The sequence below is a fragment of the Trachypithecus francoisi genome, unplaced genomic scaffold (genome assembly GCF_009764315.1).
Source record: "Trachypithecus francoisi isolate TF-2019V2 unplaced genomic scaffold, Tfra_2.0 Lachesis_group10, whole genome shotgun sequence".
NCBI lineage: Eukaryota > Metazoa > Chordata > Mammalia > Primates > Cercopithecidae > Trachypithecus > Trachypithecus francoisi.
The window spans coordinates 78120248-78143326 of NW_022681455.1; the positions used below are offsets into that span (position 1 = coordinate 78120248).

General features: G+C 44.1%; 1 protein-coding gene across 1 annotated transcript in view; it reads left to right on the forward strand.

The window, feature by feature from the left end:
• Positions 1–22819, forward strand: part of PDILT (protein disulfide isomerase like, testis expressed) — a 45115-nt gene extending 22296 nt beyond the window's left edge. The window contains exons 4-12 of the mRNA XM_033217841.1: positions 5712–5845; positions 6966–7103; positions 8818–8928; positions 9013–9138; positions 12254–12451; positions 16227–16347; positions 19137–19315; positions 21036–21125; positions 22426–22819. Coding sequence (XP_033073732.1) covers positions 5712–5845; positions 6966–7103; positions 8818–8928; positions 9013–9138; positions 12254–12451; positions 16227–16347; positions 19137–19315; positions 21036–21125; positions 22426–22671 — 1343 coding nt within the window. The 3' untranslated portion in view covers positions 22672–22819. The remainder of the gene's footprint in view (positions 1–5711; positions 5846–6965; positions 7104–8817; positions 8929–9012; positions 9139–12253; positions 12452–16226; positions 16348–19136; positions 19316–21035; positions 21126–22425) is intronic.
• Positions 22820–23079: the final 260 nt, after the last annotated feature.

The window sequence follows — 23079 nt, forward strand, 5'->3', positions numbered from 1 at the left end:
CATCTAAATCCTTACTGCGGGCTTAAGAAGCAATCACTGCCTCTTGTCGAATCTCAGTTTTTTTCATCTGTTAAATGGGAATGGTGAAAAGATCTATCCCTCTACATTGTTGGGAAGATAAACGATGTTTGCAAGGCACAGGGCCTGACACATACCTGTAGCATATACTGTGTTCCAGGCATTGTTCTAGACCCTTCTCCTACGTCATAACACCCCAATATAAGAGGTGCTTTTACAGATGGAGAAACTGAGGCACAGAAAGGTAGAATAACTTCTTCAAAGCTCCCCAGGGAGTAGTGGTGGAGTCAACAAAAGTTTTCCGCAAAGGCCCAGATCATTAATATTTCAGGTCCCACAGGCCAGGCAGTCTCTGTTATAACTACTCAGATCTGCTGATGCAGTGTGAAGGCAGCCACGTGTTAACAAATGGGAATGACTGTGTTCCAATAAAGTTTTATTTATACATTCAAACAGCAGGCCTGATTTGGACTACAGGCTGTAGTATGTTGAAATCTGCTTTACATTGCACTATACTCTAAGCAAGGGGCAGATGCGTTCATTATTATTATCGGACTATCAGTTTTCTGATTCTAGTCCAATGCCTGGAACAATTAAGCTCTTAACAAATAGTTTTTGAGCCAAGTGCAGTGGCTCACACCTGTAATTCCAACAGTCTGGGAGGCTTAGATGGGAAGTCACTTGCGCCCAAAAGTTTGAAAACAGCCTGGTCAACACAACAAGACCTGTCTCTACAAACACCTTAAAACTTAGCCAGGTGTGGTGGCAGATACCTGTATTCTCAGCTACTCAGGAGGCTGAGGTGGAAGAATTGCTTGAACCCAGGAATTTGTGGCTGCAGTGAGCCATGATTGCACCATTGTACTTCAGCCTGGGTGACAGAGTGAGATCCTGTCTCTAAATTTTAAAATAATAATAATAGTTTTGAGTTTGAATACAATGGAATTGGAAGCACCCACTGCAGGCAGGCGTAGGGTAAAGTACCTACCCACATTTCTGCTGGGCTTACTTCCTCAGTATTACTTCCAGCCAGGGAAAGGGGAAGGGGAATGCCAGGATGAAGCCGGGACAAGGACCGAGGATGCCTTGATTTTAGGGTGAGCAATAGCCATGGGAGCTTCAACGAGCCTTTTACAACCAGGCTTCCAATTTCTCTTTTTTTCTTTTTCTTTTCTCTTTTTTTTGAGATGGAGTCTTGCTCTTTTGCCAGGCTGGAGTGCAGTGGTGCAATCTCAGCTCACTGCAACTTCCGCCTCCCGGGTTCAAGCGATTCTCCTGCGTTAGTCTCCTGAGTAGCTGGGACTACAGGCATGCACCACCACGCCCAGCTAATTTTTAGTATTTTTAGTAGAGATGGGGTTTCACCATGTTGGCCAGAATGGTCTCAATCTCTTGACTTTGTGATCCACCTGCCTTGGCCTCCCAAAGTGCTGGGATTACAGGTGTGAGCCACCGCACCCGGCCCAATTTCTCATTTTCTAAACAGGATGAGTAATGCCAGTTCTGCCTACTTGCCAGGGCTCCTCTGAGCTGAGAGGAGACAGTGCTTTACGCATCTTCTGCAATGTGACTTTGATAAAAACCCCTCTTGGACGCAGGTGGGATTTAGTCCTTGTGAGGTCAAAGCCCCAGTCTGTTCTCATCTAATCTCCAAGGATTGATGACTGCCACCTTGGAAGGAGGGAGACTCAGTTTGCCTCTAGGCATCTATTAATGATGCAGCCACAACTTGTGCCTGGAAATATGCAGCCCAGCATCGGCCCTAGTCAATCATTGACATTGCATTCACACTTCAATTGTCACCGTGTCCTCTGGCACAGAGCCAAGTACCAAAGGAGGTCCCCAACAAGGGCAGTGCCTGATCTGCAGGCACAAAGGAATCAACAGTTTGCAGAGTTCATAGCTACTTTGGTTCCACAGGGGCCAGTGGGGCAAATGGAGCTCACACATCCCCAAGAAGGTGGCCCAAGATCAAGTTTCCTCAAACCAGCTTCCCTAATGATTCGTTCAGCCCATTCATTCATTCTAGAAAGATTCCTTAAGCACCTACTATGTGCCAAGCATTATAGGAGCTTACTGGGAGCTCACACTGAAGAAGCTAGCAAAAAATCATCATAATAATTTCAAGAAGGGATAGACTCCATGAAGAAAATAGAGCAGCTCAGCCGGGTGCTGTGGCTCACGCCTGTAATCCCAGCACAGGTAAAACCTTGTCTCTACTAAAAATTGCTTAAAAATTAGCTAGGTGTGGGCTGGGCGTGGTGGCTCAAGCCTGTAATGCCAGCCCTTTGGGAGGCTGAGGTGGGAAGATCGCCTGGAGTTCAAGACCAGCCTGGCCAACATGGTGAAACCCTGTCTCTACTAATACTAAAAAATTAGCTGGGCATGGTGGCACACGCCTGTAGTCTCACCTACTTGGGAGGCTGAGCCAGGAGAATCACTGGAACTTGGGAGGCAGAGGTGCAGTGAGCCAAGATTGAGCCACTGCACTCCAGCCTGGGCAACAGAGCGAGACTCTGTCTCAAAAAAAAAAAAAAAAAAAATTAGCCAGGTGTGGTGGTACATGCCTGTAGTCCCAGCTACTCAGGGGGCTGAGGTGGGAGGAGGGCTTGAGCCTGGGAGATCGGGCTGCAATGAGCTACAACCACACCACTGCATTCTAGCCTGGGTGACAGAAGGATAAACTGTCTCAAAAAAAAAAGGCCCTAAAATGAGAGCAACTTAATGCCCATCAGCAGAGAATTACAAACATAATGAAACCAGAGCCAAGATCATTTGTATGAAGTTCAAGAACAGGGCAGATTAATGTATGCTGTTAGAAGTTAGGGCAGTGATGGAATACTATACAGCCATAAAAAGGAATGAGATCATGTCCTTTGCAGGGACATGGATGAAGCTGGAATTCATCATCCTCACCAAATTAGCACAGGAACAGAAAACCAAACACCGCATATTTTCACTCATAAACGGGAGTTGAACAATGAGAACACATGGACACAGGGAGGCGAACATCACACATTGGGGCCTGTCGGGGTGGAGGGCAAGGGAAGGGAGAGCATTAGGACAAACTTTACCCAATGCATGTGGGGCTTAAAGCCTAGGTGATAGGTTGATAGGTACAGCAAAGCACCATGGCACGTGTATACCTGTGTAACAAACCTGCATGTTCGGCACATGTATCCCAGAACTTAAAGTAAAATAAAAAGAAGAAGAAGAAGAAGGAGAGGAAGAGGAAGAGGAAGAAGGAGAAGGAGAAGGAGAAGAGGAAGAGAAGGAAGAAGAAGAGGAAGAGGAAGAAGAAGAAGAAAGAAGAAGAAGAAAGAAGAAGAAGAAGAAGAAGAAGAAGAGGAGGAGGAAGAGGAGGAGGAGGAGAGGAGTAGGAGGAGAGAAGAAGAAGAAGAGGAACAGGAAGAAGAAGAAGAAGAAGAAGAAGAAGAAGAAGAAGAAGAAGAAGAAGAAGAAGAAGAAGAAGAAGAAGAAGTAGTAGTAGTAGTAGTAGTAGTTAGGGTGGTGGTTACTCTTGGATGTGGGGAGAGTAGAGGCCAGGAGTGAGCACAACAGGGACTGCTGAGGATCTGATGATGTTCTAGTTCTTGATTTGGGTTGTAGTTACACAGGTGTGTTCATTTTGTGAAAATCCATCTAACCATACATTATCATTTATGCACCTTTCTGCATGTAAATTTACTGTATTATAAGTTTTTGAAAAGGCTTCATGTTCTCATGAAATAAAGCAAATATACCAAAGGTAGAGCCTTTGCAGTTGATTTAGTGGCTCACGGTGCATTCATCAAGCCTCAGGCAGCAATTTGTCCTGCTGCAGAACTTTGTATAGGCTGTTTGTTTCTCCTAGAAGACTTTCCCTCTCCTTAATGCCTCCTAGTTAACTCCAGTGCTTTCTTTTCTTTCTTTTCTTTTCTTTCTTTTCCTTTTTTTTTTTTTTTTTTGAGACAGAGTCTTGCTCTGTTGTCCAGGCTCGAGGGCAGTGGTATGATGTCAGCTCACTGCAATCTCCATCTCCTGGGTTCAAGCGATTCTCCCGCCTCAGCCTCCCGAGTAGCTGGGATTATAGGCGTGTGCCACCATGCCCAGTTAATTTTTTGTATTTTTAGTAGATACAGGGTTTCACTGTGTTAGCCAGGATGGTCTCGATCTCCTGACCTTGTGATCTCCCTGCCTTGGCCTCTTAAAGTGCTGAGATTACAGGCGTGAGCCACTCTGTCTGGCCCAGTGCATTCTTTAGTTTACAGCTCATCCGCAATTTCCTCCAGGAAGTCCTCCTTGACTTCACAGTCTACATCAGGCATCTTTGCTACAGACTGGCAGAATTTTGATTTCAAGTATTTCCTTTGGGTATAATGATGCCCTTGTTTGTGTATTTATTTGATTGTTGTCTTCCTCAACAGAATGAGAGCTGTGAAAGGTGGTAATGTGTTTGTTTCTGTTAAACCTTTTATCTCCAGGGCTGAGTACAGCACTTAATAGTAAGCACTCGATACAGATTTGCCAAGTAAATAAATGAGGGAAGAAATAAATAGTGAGTAAATGAATAACAGTCTGTGGATGTAGTTCAAAGCTACTCACAATGAATGTTGCTTTATCTCATAAATTTATTTATTTTAGAGACAAGGTCTCACTCTGTCTCCCAGGCTGATTATAGCTCACTGCAGCCTTGAACTCCTGGGCTCAAGCAATCCTTCTGCCTCAGCCTCCCAAATAGTTGGGACTGCAGGCACATGCCACAATGCCGGGCTAATTTTTTTTTTTTTTTTTTGTAGAGCTGAATGTCTGACTGTGTTGCCCAGACTGGTCCCAAACTCCTGGCCTCAAGTGATTTTCCTGCGTTGGTCTCCCGAAGTGCTAGAAAATAGGCATGGGCCACCATGCTTAGCTCATAAACTCATTTAAAATGTTCACTTTTAATGTTCTGTAGCAGATACAAATATATAATATTTTACATTACTTTCCATCACGTGAAACTGATAATCCTAGAAAAACACATGTTCACCTGTGTGTAGCCTTCTGTACCTTCTGGCTCACCAATTCGTCTTTCCAGATATGAGAGATGTGTCTTAATTTTAGAAGCTACGACTTTTGTGTGCTTGACACCACCCATGCAATAGCTGAGAAATGGAAGTCAGGAGTGGATAACCTTAGAGGGCATTTGAATCTCAGCTGAGGAATGGGGGACACAGAAGGATAATAGGATTTTCCCAAGGTTACAGAGCTAGGTGGTCTTTCCAGTTATATTTTATTGAGATTTTTAAAAATAAATCAATCTTCCTGTCACCTTGGAGAGTGCATAGGAAAAGAAGTCTGGAAATGCCTCCTCCTAAATTTGATCTTCAGGTTTGCTAGTAGGGTGCCTGTTGGCAGTTGAATCTTGGTTTCCTCATCTGCAAAATGGGGAGAGTAAAAGTATCTATTTCGTAGATGATTGTGAAGATTTAATACATGCAAAACATTCAGCACAGTGTCTGGGCTCGGTAAGTGCTCAGTAACATTTAGCTGCTATTGTTAATGTCCATGCTTGGAGCTTGGTGAAGAGGGGAATGGAGGAACTGACCTTGGCCTTCAAGGGATGGGAGCCTGAGACAAGAAGCTTCTATGCATTAAACTGGAGAAAGACCAGCTTTTTGCTTTGGTTCAAGAGGAAACTTCTCTGGTATCCATTTGACTGTGTCTTTCTCCAGGAGTGGTTGAATCTACTGCCTTAGTCGTTTGGTTGAGACGACAAATTAGCCAGAAAGCATTTTTGTTCAACAGCAGCGAGCAGGTGGCAGAGTTTGTGATATCCAGGCCCTTGGTCATCGTTGGCTTCTTCCAGGTACTGGGGCCAAGAGGTGGGAGGAGGCTTTCAACTGGTGAAAGTGCTGTGTCTGGGAGGGGATGGGTGATGAGACTCTTCTGTTTTGGTTGCCCAATTTTCTCCATCCAATGAGCTGGTTTTTAGGGGAAGCTCCAAGGGTTCAAATGAACAGGAATGGAGAGAAAAGAGAGAAGAATGGCATCTGTATTTAATGGGTTTTAACGTATGGCCAATCTTCTTAGGGGTCCATTTAGAACATCACTTAATAAAAGGATATCTTAGTTTCTGGTTTCAGAGCCATTGTTCTCTATGAGTCTGAAGGCCACCAGCTGTGCTTGGGCCAGGCCAGTTTCTCTCCCTAACCTCTTTCCAAGCATTCTCATATATTAAAATCAATAGCACAGGATAAACATGCACTCATTCAAAAATATGCCAACCTTTAGAGGTGCAGTAGGAGGAGATGTTTGGGGAAGAACATAAGTAACTTAGATATAATCATGAAATGTCTCGTAATAGCCTTACATATAATTTTTTTCATATTTATAAATAACTTACAAATTGTTCTTGCTATTGGAGAATGAGTTTCTCATGTGTCTTGATTCATTTGCTATAAACTAGTGACTCCTCTCCTTCTCCCAGTAGAAGGCAGAACTTGGGCATTATATTTAACACAGAGAGAATATCTGCGTCTCTCCCTCACCCCTTGCCACTTCTTTGAGAGGTGTTTGGCCTTAATTTTCTTTCAAGCTAAAGAATGAAGGCTGAAATTTTTGATATTAAGTTCATGTTTTGTATTACATGTGGTAAAATCAATTGTCTCTTCTGAAAGTAACTACGGAATAAATGTTAAAAGTCTCAATCATTGGGCTAGAACAGCCTTTACTCTAGTGATTGGAAAAGGTCACATTTATCAGTTCTCTTCGTTGATCTCTGAGGGTTTGCCTAGTTTGGCTTTAGTAACAGCCAGAGAAGCATTTTGAGTATGAAATACTCACGAAAGAGGATTTGGGTGACCAAGCCAAACCCCAGTACTTGAAAAAGTGAAGAGACGAATCAGCCACCACTGCTGTCTTTCCCTTATATAAGCCAGGCACCTTGATTTCTACCAAAGCCTTTCCAAACGTCCTTTCCCAAACAGGATTTAGAGGAAGAAGTAGCAGAGTTGTTCTATGATGTGATCAAAGACTTTCCAGAGCTCACGTTTGGAGTCATAACGATTGGCAATGCCATTGGGCGTTTCCACGTCACCCTTGACAGCGTCCTGGTGTTCAAAAAGGTAGGATTTTGATCCTATTGCTGGTGAGGGGGTCTCTAGTTCAAAGTAGTGGAATCGTATGAGCTTTGGGTACAAATTCTGGTTCTGCCACTTGTGAGCTCAGTGGCATTGGACTAGTTGACTTCTGTGAAGTTACAATCTCCCAGTGTGACTCCAGCCTTTTTAGCCATTTAAGCTTCTTCTCTTTATTTAACCAGTAAATGCAGTTCATCAAGGCTCAATCCTATGCCCTCTTTTCTTCTACTCCATGCTTCCCCTTCTACCCTTCATCGGCAGTTACCATCGATGCTACACGCACATAGACATGGACATATAAATATCCATCTCCAGTGACATTTCTCTAATCTGCAGACCTTTATGTGCAACCAGATGTCTCAACATGGCTAAGCCCAAAGTCGTAATCTCCTCTCCAGGTCCTCTTCCAGTGTTTTCTCTTGCTCAAGGAGTGATGCAACCACTTCTCCCATCCAGTTAAACAAGTCAGAAAACCCAGCCAACATTCTAACACTTCCCTCTCCTTCACCTCTCATAGGCAATCCATCACCACAACCCTACTGATTTTATAACCAAAATATCTCTTTAATCATTAATTTCTATCTTTATTGATACCATCCTAGATCAAGAGTATAAAATGAGGGAAGAAGCCTATGCCCAGGGTTCGAAACCAGCCTGGGCGGTATAGTGAGACTACATCTTTACAAAAAAAAAAGTTATTCAGGCATGGTGGCAAGTGCTTGTAGTCCTAGCTCCTCAGCAGGCTGAGGCAGGAGGATTGATTGAATCTGGGAGGTTGAGGCTGCAGTGAGCTGATTAAACCACTGCACTCCAGCCTGGGCAACAGACCCTGTCTCAAAAGACCCTGCCTCAAAAAGAAAAACAAGAAATAAAAAGACTAATAATGATAAAAGAAAAACTTTAGACAAGTTAAATTGAAGAGCTTAATTGAACAAAGAACAATTCATGAATCAGGCAGCCTCCCAAGCCAGAGTAGGCTCAGACAGACTCCAGCAAAGCCACATGGTGGAAGAAGATTTATGGACAGAAAAAGCAAAGTGATGTACAAAAAACAGAAGTGAGGTTCAGAAACAGCAGGCAGGATTGGTTACATCTCAGTGTTCGCCTTAGTTTAACAATGATTGAACAGTTGGCCACCTTTGATTGGCCAAAACTCAGTGATTGGCACAAGTGTAGACTATGATGGTCTCTTTACACCTCCATTTAGGTTATAGTTCACTATGTATGGAGAAACGTTTAGGCCAAACTTAAAACATGTAAGGAGGCAGCTTTAGGCTAAGCTTGATTTAACACCTGTCAGTGAAGTCCTGAATCTCCTGGGACCGGGCTTGTCTTAATAGGAATGAGCTGTCAGTCATTAGTTGGAACAGTACGTGAGAAATTGCTCAGCCCTGGCACAGATATTTTAATATTTGATGGATTACAGAGCATGACAATGGCTGGGGCCATTAAGTCAATTACACTCCTTGTGGCCTGCCATAGATCTGAGATTTTCATGACTGTCACCTACCCAGATTCCACCCACAGACTAATCTGGGCAGCCCTTCCTAGTTATTCACTACCTACATTACAGACTACACCTGACACCATCCCTCAGTGCTTTCCTTTCATCCAAGGAGAAAATGGTGCTATTTATATTTATTAAATGGCTATATCATGAAAGCTGATGTCTTCCAATGTGTTTCTCCTTTGGTCCAAGGGAAAAATCGTGAACCGCCAAGAACTTATTAATGACAGTACCAACAAACAGGAACTCAATCGTGTCATAAAACAGCATCTTACAGATTTTGTGATCGAATACAATGCTGAGGTCAGTGAGTAAAGTGTCCCCAGAGGAAGGGGAACTAGGGCCACTGTGTGTGCTTGGGATGACATATTTTCCCGGTCATTTCAGAATAAGGATCTGATTTACGAGTTGTACATCATGAGTCACATGCTGCTCTTCGTCTCCAAAAGCTCGGAGTCATTTGGAATCATAATTCAGCATTATAAGCTGGCGTCAAAGGAATTCCAAAACAAGGTTTGTAGAGTGCGCCATTGCTCTTTGGGACTCCAGGATGAGGATTCAAGACCTACAGACCCTGAGGGCGTTTGCCTGCCCTGCTTATTATAAATTGAATCAGGAAAGATTGGCATGTGCAATTGCCTGCCAGTTTTCTGATTTGCATGTCAACGCCTCATATCATTTAGTATTTAATTTTAAATATGCCTCCTCCATTCTTCCTGCCCAGTGTCTCTTCAGGCCAAATCTATACTCCTTCACTCGTCTTTGTAATAAGTCTACTCTGAGAACATGAAGGTTTGCCTGCTTTTTTGATGGGTCACTAACTGGACTCCACACACTAAGAGTGTTATCATTTGGCCGGGAAGTGGGGTGAGGAAAGACCACTGCTGTCTGAGGTCAGGGAACATGAAAGCCTGAAGGTGGGGCTTTCAGATTATCTGGCAAGTAATTGCTAAGATTCTGGGCTTTAACATTGTGCAGACCCAGGTACAAATTCTCTTTCTCTGGCAAACGACACTCAGGTGAGTTTCTTAACCCCATATTGAGGTCTCCTCATGTATGAAATGGACAATTGTAGTAAGAATTAGAAAATATGTATGTAAAGCAATGAGCTTTACAATCAATGGTGCTTTTTATTATCGTCATCATCATCATTAGAAACAAATGTTTCCCCTAAGTCATTCCTGTATTTAAGGTAGTTAGCAGTACCTGAACTATGGAAACTGTTTGATTAATTTTTCTCTTCATCTTTACAGGAAGTAGAATCACGGCAGGGCTTTTTTTCTCTTTTGAAAAAAAAATTAATCTGAAATTAAACAAAACAATTGAGAACTTTACAACCTAAAATAAAGAAAGCCACTAGAGTATAACATATGTAATGTTCATGCTACATCCCACCACATTATTTTCAAAAAAGATGGTTCGAATCACAGAAATAATTCCTCTTGTTAAATATATTTCTTGGGGGCTTTTTTTTTTTTTTTCCAATTTTACTCCAAGTTTTTGGATATAGTTAAATCGATTGCAACCTGATTGCTTTTTCTCTATTTCTCTGATTTTATAGTAGTCAATGCTTAGCCATTATACCATTCTTTTTAACTCTTTAATCTTTCTGGTATTTACTTTGGCTTACATCAGAAGACGAAGTTCTAAACTGCAGTCACTCTAGTGAGTTTCCCAAATGCCGTTTATAGATTGTGATCCATTTCACAGCCAACCATGAACCGTTGAATGGATACTGTTTCAACAGATTGCACCTCTTATCTTGCTCACCTCTGTGCTCCAGTGCCAACAGAAGGTAGCAAATATTTATTGAAAGTACACAAGGACGGTTTTAATATGTTTGCTGTGTTTTTCAATTTCCCTGGCACCTAGAAGAGGACCACGCAGTGGGGCCTTTAATCTGATGAATGAATGAACTGAAAGTATCTGACCCTAGGTGGCTGCAGCAGTGGCCTCTAACTCATCTCCCTACTTCCACTTTTGCTTCTTCTCTGCAACCAGAATGACCTTCTCAAAATTTTTAGCATGTCACTTTCTAGCTTACCATCCTTCAGTGGCCCACCATTATGTTCAGACTAAAGCCAAGCTCCTTACTGGATCTCTGACCTCATCTTCGACAGGCTCTGACCTTGTCTCTTTTGTCTCTCTCCCTCATGGTGCTGAAGCTGTTACTGGAAAGGGGTCCTGATCCAGACCCTAAGAGAGGGTTCTTGGATCTCGTACCAGAAAGAATTCAGGGCCAGTTCGTAGAGTAAAGTGAAAGCAAGTTTGTTAGGAAAGTAAAGGAATAAAGAATGGCTGTTCCATAGACAGAGCAGCCCCGAGGGCGGCTGGTTGTCTATTTTTATGGCTATTTCTCGATGATATGCTAAACAAGGAGTGGATTATTCATGCTTCCCGTTTTTAGACCAAATGGGGTAACTTCCTGACATTGCCATGGCATTTGTAAACTGTCATGGCGCTGGTGGGAGTGTTGCAGTGAGGACAACCAGAGATCACTCTCGTCACCATCTCGGTTTTGGTGGCTTTTGGCTGGCTTCTTTACTGCAACCTGTTTTATCAGCAAGGTCTTTATGACCTGTATCTTGTGCCGACCTCCTATCTCATTCTGTGACTAAGAATGCCTAAACCGTGTGAGAAAGCAGCCCCATAGGTCTCAGCCTCATTTTACCCAGCCTGTATTCAGGATGAAGTTGCTCTGGTTTAAACACCTCTGATGAAGCCACACTGACATTTCTTTTCTACTCCCAGAACACGGTAAGCTCTCTAGGTGTTTGTTTTGTCTTCAGGCCTTTGCACTGGCAGTTTCCACCACCCGGAATACTCTTCTGTGACTTGTTACTATCTACTATGTCCCAGTTGAAATGTGACCTCCTCAGGTTCTCCTCTTGACCACCCTACCTAATCCTGAGCCCCTACCTTACCCCATCTGGGCAGTTACTCTCTATCACATTGCCCTGTTTTATTGTCTAATTGGCACTTCTTGCTGTTTGACTTTATAAGTTCATTCACTCATTTGTTGTCTGTCTTCTCCACTAGAACATAAGCTCCCTGAGGGGAGGAATTTTGTCTGCTTTGGGCATGGTTGTGTCCTCAGTGCTTAGTAAAATGGCTCACACATAGTAGGCACTCCATGAATGTTTGTTGAATGAATGAATGAACGAAGTCATGAATTTCCTTGATAGAATAATTCTGAATAATAATAATTGTCACGTATTGAACACTTTCTACCTGCCAGTCCCTGAACTAAGCCTTTGTTTAGTTCCATACATTGTCCTGTTTAATTCTCACAGAATTCTCACTGCCTAGAAGATAGGCACTGTGATAATCATTTTACAGATCAGGAAACTGATGAAACAGTTTGAAACAGAGTGAAACAGAATGAAAGCTCAGGGCTTCCTGACCTCCTGAAATTATGTGGATGGAGCACAGCACAAGGAGGCTGAAGCCAGGCTGGTGGCTACTGCCTGCCATGCATTTCGGTGCAGAGCTGCACCTGTCTTTGTTACGTTTTGCAGAGGTGCTCCACAGACCCCACCATGTGCATCCCCTTAGTCCACAGCCTTCCAACAGTTTTTCTCCATTGGCAAAGGATCCAGAGAGACAAGGGTTTCGTTTTCTTTGGCAGATCCTTTTCATCCTTGTGAATGCAGATGAACCCAGAAATAGACGTGTCTTTGAGTACTTCCGGGTCACAGAGGTTGATATACCATCTGTCCAAATCCTAAACTTGAGTTCTGATGCCAGGTACAAAATGCCTTCGGATGACATAACCTACGAAAACCTCAAGAAATTTGGCCGTAGCTTCCTGAGTAAAAATGCCAAGGTAGGTTTGTTCTTGGACAAGGTTTATCCAGAACCTCAAAATCATCTCCTTCTCATAATTCTGCTGGCTTTGATCATTCTCCTCACCTGTATGTGGAGGCAGAATAAAGATCAACTTTGTGGCTCAATGTGGGGAAATCCCCCGTCTCCCCACCTCAAATCTATCCAACTTCGGACCTATCCCAAGCCTATGGTTCCTCCACTCATTCTTAGTTGTAAAGTGGAGGCATTTCCTTTGCAGGAATTCACAATAGAAATGCAGGCACTCTTGCCCTCTAAAACGAGACTCTTCTTCTCCTATCACCTCCAATGTGAATGATCTACTTGGTCCAAGAGTATATGCTTGCTTTGAGGAGGAGAAGCGGGATGGAGCTACAGGGCAATCAGGACTTAGCCTCAAAAGCTTTAGGGACCTTTTGGTTGGATGGGGTTAGAAGGGGGCTCGTCTATTTTGCTGACAGGAAGGAGAGGCTGCAGAAACATATGGAACACGTAGTCTAGTCATCCACTGTCTATGTCTCCACAGCTACTCTGCTGAGTAAGGTAACCATATTATTTATTTTCCAAATTGGGACATTATGGGAGTAAAGGATTCTGGAATGGGCCAGCTGTGGTGGCTCATGCCTGTAATCCCAGCACTTTGCAAGCCTGAGGCAAGAGGATCGCTTGAGTCCAGGAGTTCAAGACCAGCCTGGCCAACACAGCAAGATCCTACCTTGACGAAAAATTTAAAAATTAGCCAGGTGTGTTGGTGTTAGGAGGCTGAGGCAGGAGCATTGCTTGAGCCTAGATATCAAGGCTACAGTGAGCTACGGTCACACCACTGCACTCCAGCCTGGGCCACAGAGGAAGACCTCTCCCCACAACCCCCCCAAAAAAAATCTGGAACAATAGAAGTAAATTGAGACTCTCCAGACAAACCCAAATGATGGACCCCTTACCTGAGTCCTCTACTGCCTTTTGTCCATTCCCCCAGAGACACAGCTGCCCCTGCAGCCTTCTCTACAGAAGCTGTCTTGTGTGCACAGCATTTTCATGGGCTGAGTGGTGAGGCTGCTGTCCTTCTTTCCACTTCCAACCCATTCTCGTTCTTTCACCTTTAGAAACCCCAGATGCCTTGGATCTCATGCTTTTTGACCCTGTGCTCTCACCCTCTTGTTGCTGCTCTCTGACTATCTCCCTTCACTCTCTGAGGACTTAAGCTCCTGATGGCAGCCTTTCCCTAAGCCCCAACTCTGCCATCATTTCCAGAGATGTCAGTGTCCACAACCCTGGTCTCCTCCAGCAGTTGATGTGTCCATGCCATGTCGGCTCCCTGCTCCCATGCCCACAACCCGGAGACTGCAACACCTCCCAATGCCTGACTTTCCCTCCAGGACACACATGGCTGCGATTCCTCATCCTTCTCATTGCCCCCAACCTCCTGATCCCATTTCTCTTTAATGCCCCATCTGCGAACTTGCATTCCATCATTCATTGCTCTGATAATGATTTCCTTACCTCTTTTATCCCCTCCATCTTCCGCCTCCTCTACACCCCATAGTACTCACTAAGCAAAGTTCCAACTCTAGCTGAACCCCCTTAACTTCCCTGCTTCCAGACCAACACCACCACAAGGGTGGCTGGCTTCATGGCATTGCAAACCAGCCTCCCATGGACTTTGCGAAAACTCCTGGCATCCACATGGAAATTTCTGTTACTGTGTTCATTTTTAAATCTCAGAGTCTCTCTCTCCTCATATCCCATTCCCACCCACTCTCGGCCGAGCACTTGACCGCTAGATCACTAAGAAAATAGATGTCTTCACATTGGATCCTCCTCACTTTCCATCACCATGTCTAAAATACTACCTGGAATACTACCCATCCTCTCTCTCTCTCCCTTGAAGTTAGATCTGAGGTGGTGTCTGTCTCCTTCTCAAAGGCCAGCATGTCTTCTTATGCTGTTAGAGCAGAGATGGGCATCCTCTACAAGATCTATGAGATCCACCTGATCTGAGCCATTCCCCGCAATTGTCACCATCTTCTATCTCCCACGCCCCATGCCTGCCCCATTTGTACTCCCACTGACAGAATCTTTAAGTGCTTTCCAGAGGCTGGAGGGGGTGCGGTGAGGGAGGACCCTGTGGAAGAAGAGGCTGTGAGCCTCTGCTGCATAGCAAGACCCAACATGGTGAAACCCCGTCTCTACAAAAAATATAAAACACTAGCCAGGCGTGGTGGCATGCACCTGTAGTCCCAGTTACTCAGGAGGCTGAGGCAGGAGAATCGCTTGAACCCGGGAGGTGGAGGTTGCAGTGAGCCCAGATCCCACCATTGCACTCCAGCCTGGGTGACAGAATAAGACTCTGTCTCAAAAAAAAAAAAAAAAAAAAAAAGAAGAAGAATTTGATTTCCTAAGAGCAATGATAGAAGCCAGATTTGGTGAAAATAGAACCCTGCTTATAAAGAATAAAGGTGTGGGAGGATTGGGAGGAGATGTGAGGAGAACATCTGGAGGCTCTTCTGGCAATCGAGATGAGAGACCGAGGCAACCTGGATTTGGTCAGTAACTGTGCAGATGGAGAAAAGGATGTGGATTCAGGAGACATTCAGGAGGCAATGGTTGTAGATAAAAAATTTGTTTTGAGATTTCCAACCCTTACTTCAAAGAGAAGCAAAAGCTGAGCTCATTTTTTGTTCATTCATTTGCAAAACATTTATTGAGGATCTACTATGTACCAGGCAGTGGATACTCAATGGCGAGGAAAGAAAAATCTCTTCTGACATTCCATCTAGTATGGTAGAGACACATTAATCAAATAATTAGAAAAATAAATATAAATAGTAAACGTGAATAAGTGATACAAGAAAAAGCGCTGAGTATTATGAGAATTCATGGCAGCGAGCCCTCATCTAGACCAGGGGAGGGTCAAGGAAGTCCTCCCTTGGGTCATTCTGAGGCATACATTTTGAGTCACCCAGATGAAGAAGGGAGGGTAGGAATCAGGCTGACATGGGGAGGCCTGTCAGCCGGAAGGAACAGCATTAACAAAGGCCTGAGCTGGAGGAAGGTTGGCCATTTGGATAAGCTGAAGACCAACATGGCTGAGGAAAGAAAAGAGAAGACTTCCTTTATTGCAGGGACCAATCAAAGTATGATCAAGGTTTCATAAGTCATGTAAGTGGTCTTGATCTTGATTCTTAGAGTAATTGAGGACAACTAATTTTTTTTTTTTTTTTTTTTTTTGAGATGAAGTCTTGCTCTGTCAACCAGCCTGGCATGCAGTAGCACAATCTTTGCTCACTGCAACTTCCGCCTCCCGGGTTCAAGCAATTCTCCTGCCTCAGCCTCCTGAGTAGCTGGGATTACAGGTGCATGCCACCATACCCAGCTAATATTTGTATTTTTTCCTTTTTTAGTAGAGATGAGATTTCACCATGTTGGCCAGGCTGGTCTCGAACTCCTGACTTCATGATCCGCCCACCTCGGCCTCCCAGAGTGCTGCGATTACAGGCGTGAGCCACTGCACCAGGCTTAAAGCGTCTTTTTATAAAATCTGAAAATCCATCCCAGTTTGAAGCTTTGTCTGCTCTTTAGTCCCCTGACCCCAAATTGCCCTGAACCATCCAGGGTTGACATCAAGCTCATGATCCATCTCAGTATTTCAAACTCTTTTCTAAGGCTCTTGTGAAAAGACACAAGAAAACCTTTAGTTGTTTCCAGTCAGGGTGAGGAGGCCCACAACTTCAAAACCCTTTCTGAAGATTCTTAGACCTTTCAAATGTGCTTCCTAGAAACATCATTCCAGTGAAGAGATTCCAAAGCACTGGGACCAGGGACTGGTTAAGCAGCTTGTGGGGAAGAACTTCAACATAGTCGTCTTTGACAAAGAAAAGGACGTGTTTGTGATGTTCTGTAAGTACCTTCAAGAGGGGTTGGGAGGCAACGGGTGCCAAAATTATGTTTCAACTGTTTCTCCTGAATTCTTCGGCACTGAAATCTCTAAAACCCATCAATGCACTATGCCAAGGATAGTCTTCAGATACCCAAAGAGATTGACTCAAGATGCTCTCAGGAACAATGCAACTCTGTCTCCCAGAAATGTAATTCTTGGAATATATGCAATGCCTTCCATATAACCCAGGCCTGTGGCTATTTCTAAAAACAATAATGCTGATGGCTAACAATGTTTGATTGGATGCTGTAGTATATTGGGCTTTATTCTAAGCCGTTGCATACACTATCTCATTTATTCCTTACAACATCCTTTTGAAAGTAGCTACTTTTATTGCTCTGACTTTGCAGATGACTAAATAGAGTCTCAGGGAGGTGAAGACATTTTTTCCAGTATCTTGCAGCCAGTAAGTGCTGGAACTGGGATTTGAATTTAGGCATCTGATTCTAGCACCTACACTCCTAACTGCTGTACAGGATTTCTTTGCTTCTGGCTTTAGATTACTTGTCAAATGGCCCGTAGGAGGTGGAGACCCCAATCCTTCATGCACAGTACTTAGCCTGTCTGACATTTTGTAAGCACTTGATAAGTGAAAATTGCTACTGCTGTTATTTCTATTATTATAATTACTTCCAGGGCTCGCCTAAGAACTATTGCCCTTTTCCCATTGTTTCTGATTTGCGCGTGAGAGAAAAAGCCAGAGATGTTCTCTCCCACACTGAGACACAGGGAAAGGTGATACTGAAGTTCCTTCAGACATCTCTTTATTTTAACATTTAATGAGCCCTTACAATGAGTCAAGCACGAGTTTGCTGTTGACACACCTGCTCTAAGGAGCTGTGTAACAAGTTTGTGAGGAAGGTATGGTGGTTTTCCCCATGTCACAGATCAGGGAACCCCCCCTCAGAGAGGTTAATGACCTTGCCCTAGGTCACACAGTAAGTAGCAAGACAAGAAGTTTAATGCAAGCTCTGATGCTATTACTTTCTTGAGGGTAAGACAAGGGCTACACTGCATCATGCAGTCCTTTTACAATCACTCTGAAAGGGACTCTTATTCACAGAGCGAGGTGCTTAAGGTCTGTGGCTGAATCACCAAGATCCGCTACCTTTTACTGAGAGGCTAGATGCAGCCATTCTGTACTTACGTCACACCCAGAGTTATGAGACTGTCCATTTCATTGTGATAAAAGGCAAAATCAGCTTCATTTTCTTGGAAGTAGTGCTACGGGATTGGCCCCCTGGGGCTGCAACCATTATGCCCCCTCCTGTTCTGACCCAGGACCCGCTGAGTGCTAGTGGGGCTGCCAGAGATACTGCAGGCAGCGGGGATGGCCATGGAGACACTTGGCTTGTAAATGGGGGATGATCATCCGAAGGTGGCGTGTCTGGGGACTTTTGAGGTCATTTCTCTTACAGAGCCAGAAACTGAGCTTTGAGCTCTAGTAGAAGGACAAGCAGGTAAGGTTTGCTTTCCCTTGGATTGGAGCAGGTCTCTGGTTTCCAGAGGCCCAGGAGCCTGGACCACATTCAAAGACCAAAGAACTATCCACAAGAAAGTTCAGTGTCACCTGTCCAAGAGTAGTTATTATACCTGTCACACTTCTTGGGGATATTCTCCTCCACTGAATTATATATGTAAAATGACATGACATGTAATTGCATATACATGACATAACATATATATGTTATGTTATATTAATCTCTACCTGTGATATAGTGTCACTAGTCAAAGCAGCCTGTCTTTAAACCCCACTTTTTCTGCTTAATTACTCTGGTCTGAAAAGTGAAATTACTGCATAACTTTGGGCAAGTTCCCAAACCTCTATTGTGAAAAATCCCTGTGCTATAATGCATATGCACACACACACACACGCACACTTTTTGGCATAACATAAAAAATCATCTAGCATAAATATTGTTCTTGGCTTTCTTCTTCTACTAGAGTGGAACACTATGTTAAAAGAAAGGAATTTGAAAAGAAGAAAAAAAGCAAGCTGGGCACAGTGGCACAAGCCTGTAGTCTCAGCAACTCAGGAAGCTGAGATGGAAGGATTTCTTGAGCCCAGGAGTTTGAGTTTGAGCCCAACCTGGGCAATATAGTAAGACCTTGCCTCTAAAAAGAAAAACAAAACAAAAAAAAGAAAACATGAACACACTAAAAGTGTTAGTATTTAGGTAGAAGAGAGCTAAGCCATTTTTTTATTTTCTTTTTTTATTTTTCGTTTTTTTTTTGTTTGTTTGTTTGTTTGTTTTGTTTTTGAGGTGGAGTCTTTCTCTGTCACCCAGGCTGGAGTGCAGTGGCACAATCTCAGCTCATTGCAACCTCTGCCTCCCAGGTTCAAGTGATTCTCCTGCCTCAGCCTCCTGAGAAGCTGGGATTACAGGCGCATGCCACCATGCTAGGCTAATTTTTGTATTGTTAGTAGAGATGTGGTTTCACCACGTTGGTCAGGCTGGTCTTGAACTCCTGACCTTGTGATCCACCTGCTTCAGCCTCCCAAAGTGCTGGGATTACAGACGTGAGCCACCGCACCCGGCCAAAGCTATTTTTTTCTGATTTATCGAATAACAATCAGGTACTATGGCTGAAATGTAAAAATAACCTGATATATGATTAAAAGAAAGAGGGAGTGCAATTGGCAAAACAGCAGGACCACAAGTGGAACACAGTGATGCCATGTGTTGGGTGGCGCCAGCTTTCTGGATCTTCATCAATGTGAGTCTGAGCCATGATCCTTCTCTTCCAGATGCACCCTGGTCTAAAAAGTGCAAGATGCTGTTCCCACTGTTGGAGGAATTGGGCAGAAAGTATCAAAACCATTCCACGATCGTCATTGCCAAGATCGACATCACAGCAAATGACATTCAGCTGATGTACCTGGACCGGTACCCATTCTTCAGGCTGTTTCCCACCGACTCTCAACAAGTGAGGGACTCTTGGGACACACATGGCTGAAAACAATGTTATATTATTATCAGGGACTCAGTTTCTCCCTACCTCCAGCTGCGCTTTCTACCAAACCAGTTTTATTCTCAGCTGCAGCCACTATCCATCCTCTCACATTCAAGTTCAAAGAATATTTTCCAGTAGTTTGCACCAAAGTCCTGAGACACTATCATTGGGTGTAGCTTGCATATCCCTGACCCAATCACTGTGGCCAAGTGGATGTGTATGTTTTGATGGGCAAGCCTGGTTTATACGGTTCCTACTAGTATCGGGGCTGAGCTCTACCCTAACTGTATGAAATAAGGTGGGAGGAATCTCCATGAGAATATTGGATGTCGGGTATTACTAGATGAAGGAAAAAATACATGCTAGAGACAAACAATGTCATTTCCACCTTGGGATTACAGTCATCAGCCATAACCAGTGTTGATAGAACCCACTCTCCATGCCGTGTCCATGCATGGGAAAGAGCATCAGTCAAAGAAATGTGAGCCTAGGTTTCTGCTCCTTAGAAGAGTATGGATGAATGCAATTGAAATCAAGGAGGAGCAAGAGATTCTGGAGAGCAGATATGGCTGCAAGTCTCCATGCAGACCCAGTACTCCAGAGAATGGTGGGGACTATGTGCTACAGGTAGGAAGTGTAGTCTGAACAAAGAGGTGGGCAGAAGGGTGACCCTGGCACTGTGGCAAGATTCCATTGTGACCCACTCTTTGCTCAGTCTGCACTGCAGAGGATGCATGTCGGGGAGTTGTGCAACTGAGGCTGGGCTGAGAGGATGAGGCTAAGGTCATAATCTCAAATTATCTGAAGAAGTTTGGGTGACCCGTGGACATGAAGAAGTTTCTGAACTTTCCTAAAGAGGAAGGGGGGTCGGGCGTGGTGCCTCACGCCTGTAATCTCATTACGTTAGGAGGCTGAGGCAGTTGGATCACGAGGTCAAGAGATCCAGACCATCCTGGCCAACATGGTGAAACCCCATCTCTACTAAAAAGATAAAATTAGCCAGGCATGGTGGTGCATGCCTGTAGTCCCAAGTACCCAGGAGGCTGAGGCAGGGTAATTGCTTGAACCCAGGAGGCAGAGGTTGCAGTATGCTGAGATCACGCCACTGCACTCCAGCCTGGTGACAGAGCAAGATTCTGTCTCAAAAAAAAAAAAAAAAAAGGGAAAGAGAACGTATGATAATGGAGCACTGACCATATGCCAGATGCTTATGAAAATAACTATTCTTCCTCTTATTATTGTCACTATGATAGCAATAATAATAATAACAAACACCTATAGTGCTCATCACGAACCAGGTGCTGTTTTCCGTACTTCACATACATCACTTCGTTTTATCCTTTTAACAACCCTACGAGGTAGGTACTATTTTGTCTCCATATTAGAGATGGGAAAACTGAGTCAGAGAAATTAAATAACCAGACCACACTGCAGTAATGCAACCAAAGTTGAAGGCTTCGCTGTGTGGTTTTACAGTCCATGCTTTCATCCACTACATAACAACCCTATGACAGAGGCATTTTTATTATCCTTTCCTTGGAGCCATGGCACTGGAGGCTAAGACAAGTTAAGGAACCTGCATAACATACTCGGGGTTGTTAGGAATTTGACCCTGGGTTTACCTAGGTAGCAATCCTCGAGCATCTCTGCGGGAAGAGGATCCCATCCTGACGCTGTTCCATTTTCTTCCTAGGCTGTCCTGTATAAGGGAGAGCATACACTGAAGGGCTTCTCTGACTTCCTGGAAAGCCACATCAAAACTAGGATTGAGGATGAGGATGAGGTAAGGGGCAACAGAAACACCTTGGATTATTCTGTCCCATACAGAATCCCTAGGAACTCAATGGACGACAAAAGAGTGTGCTTAGAGTTACATAATCTTGGGAGATGGTTGAGGATGGATGGAGAGCCATCCAGTGTGGGTGACTCTACTAGTCACCTTTATTTCTTTTTTTTTTTTTTTTTTTTTTTTTTTTTTTTAGACGGAGTCTCGCTCTGTCACCCAAGCTGGAGTGCACTGGCCAGATCTCAGCTCACTGCAAGCTCCGCCTCCCGGGTTCACGCCATTCTCCTGCCTCAGCCTCCTGAGTAGCTGGGACTACAGGCGCCCGCCACCTCGCCCGGCTAGTTTTTTGTATTTTTTAGTAGAGACAGGGTTTCACCGTGTTAGCCAGGATGGTCTCGATCTCCTGACCTTGTGATCCGCCCGCCTCGGCCTCCCAAAGTGCTGGGATTACATCACCTTTATTTCAAAGGCATTTACTATGGGAAGCAGAAATGGCAGACTTTAGAAACATCTAGAAAGACCGAGGCTCTGAGGTAACACACAGCTCCTTGCCTTGGGCCGCTCCCCTGGGACTGACCAGATGTCTTGGTGGGATTCTGCCCTCTGGCGTTACTCTCCTGATGCATGGGACCACAGTCCGCTTTCTTCCCTAGCCATGCCTCAGTGAGGCCCTCTGCTGGACGGTGCCATCTATATTAATTAAGACTTTCTGCTGGAAATTTCAGACACTACTCTTTGCTTTAAGCAACAATGGGAATTTATCTCATATAACTGGTAGAACATCAGGTGTGGGTGGATCCAGAACCCAGGCTTGCTTTCTATCTTCCCATCTCTGTTTTCCTCTATGTTGGTTTCATTTTCAAGTAGTCATTTCCCCATAGAAGTTCAAAGATTACACCATAGCTCCAAACTAACATCCTCCCAGTTTAGAAAGCAAGCAACTACTTCTTAGATGTCCCAGAAAATGTCCTGGACAGAGATCTCATTAGCTAAGACTGGTCACCTGTCCAGTCCTGGAGCTAGTGGTGCAGGAACTACATCTATAGACTTAGAACCTTTGGTTCCTCCCAAGGTCCTCTTACCTGAAGGGTGAAACCACAGTTGAGCATTTTACCACCCAAACCAAATGGATCTTTAGCATCTCTGAAAACTCTGCAGTCCAAAGACTGATTCTCTCTGGGCACTTTCAGAAGAAGTAGCCTTGACTACTACAACCACAATGATCACATATTTCTCGTCTATTTCTTTCTCCCTTTCTTCCCTCCGTCCCTTCTTCTTTCCACCTTTTCTTTCATAGCTATTGTCTGTTGAGCAAAACGAAGTGATAGAAGAGGAAGTGCGAGCTAAGGAAAAGGAGGTGCCTATGATGAAGAAAGAGTTACCTGAACAGCAGTCACCTGAGCTGGAGAATGTGCCCAAGCATGTATCCAAGCTGGAAGAGTCTGCTGGGAAGAAGAAAACATTTGAGGAGGTGGTGGTGGTGGCCAAACCGAAGGGACCTCCAACGCAAAAGAAGAAATCAAAAGTCAAGGAAGAACTTTAGCTTCTCCAATACCAGGAAAAAAGATGCTCATTTTCCAGATCCTGGCATCATTTTCTGAGTGGATTGATTCCAATAAAAGCATATATATTGTGGTAGGGTAGGTGGGGCAGGGGTGGGGCTGGATGATAAAACCTCTGAAGGTCCTTGGCTCTGTTTTACTCATGACCTCTTTTTCCTGGTTGGTGCTCTCTTAGAAGAACTGTGTGACCTGGAATTCAGACAGGACTGCAAGGGAAGCCACAGTAGCAACATTCAATGAGTGTGTGCAACATGCTTGGCATTCATCTAGTTCTCACACCATCACTGAACTGAGGTTCATTAGCCCCATTTTATAGATGGGAAAAACTGAGGGACAGAGAGGTTAAGCAACCAGTCAGGATCACACAGGTGGAAAGCTGTTGAGATGCA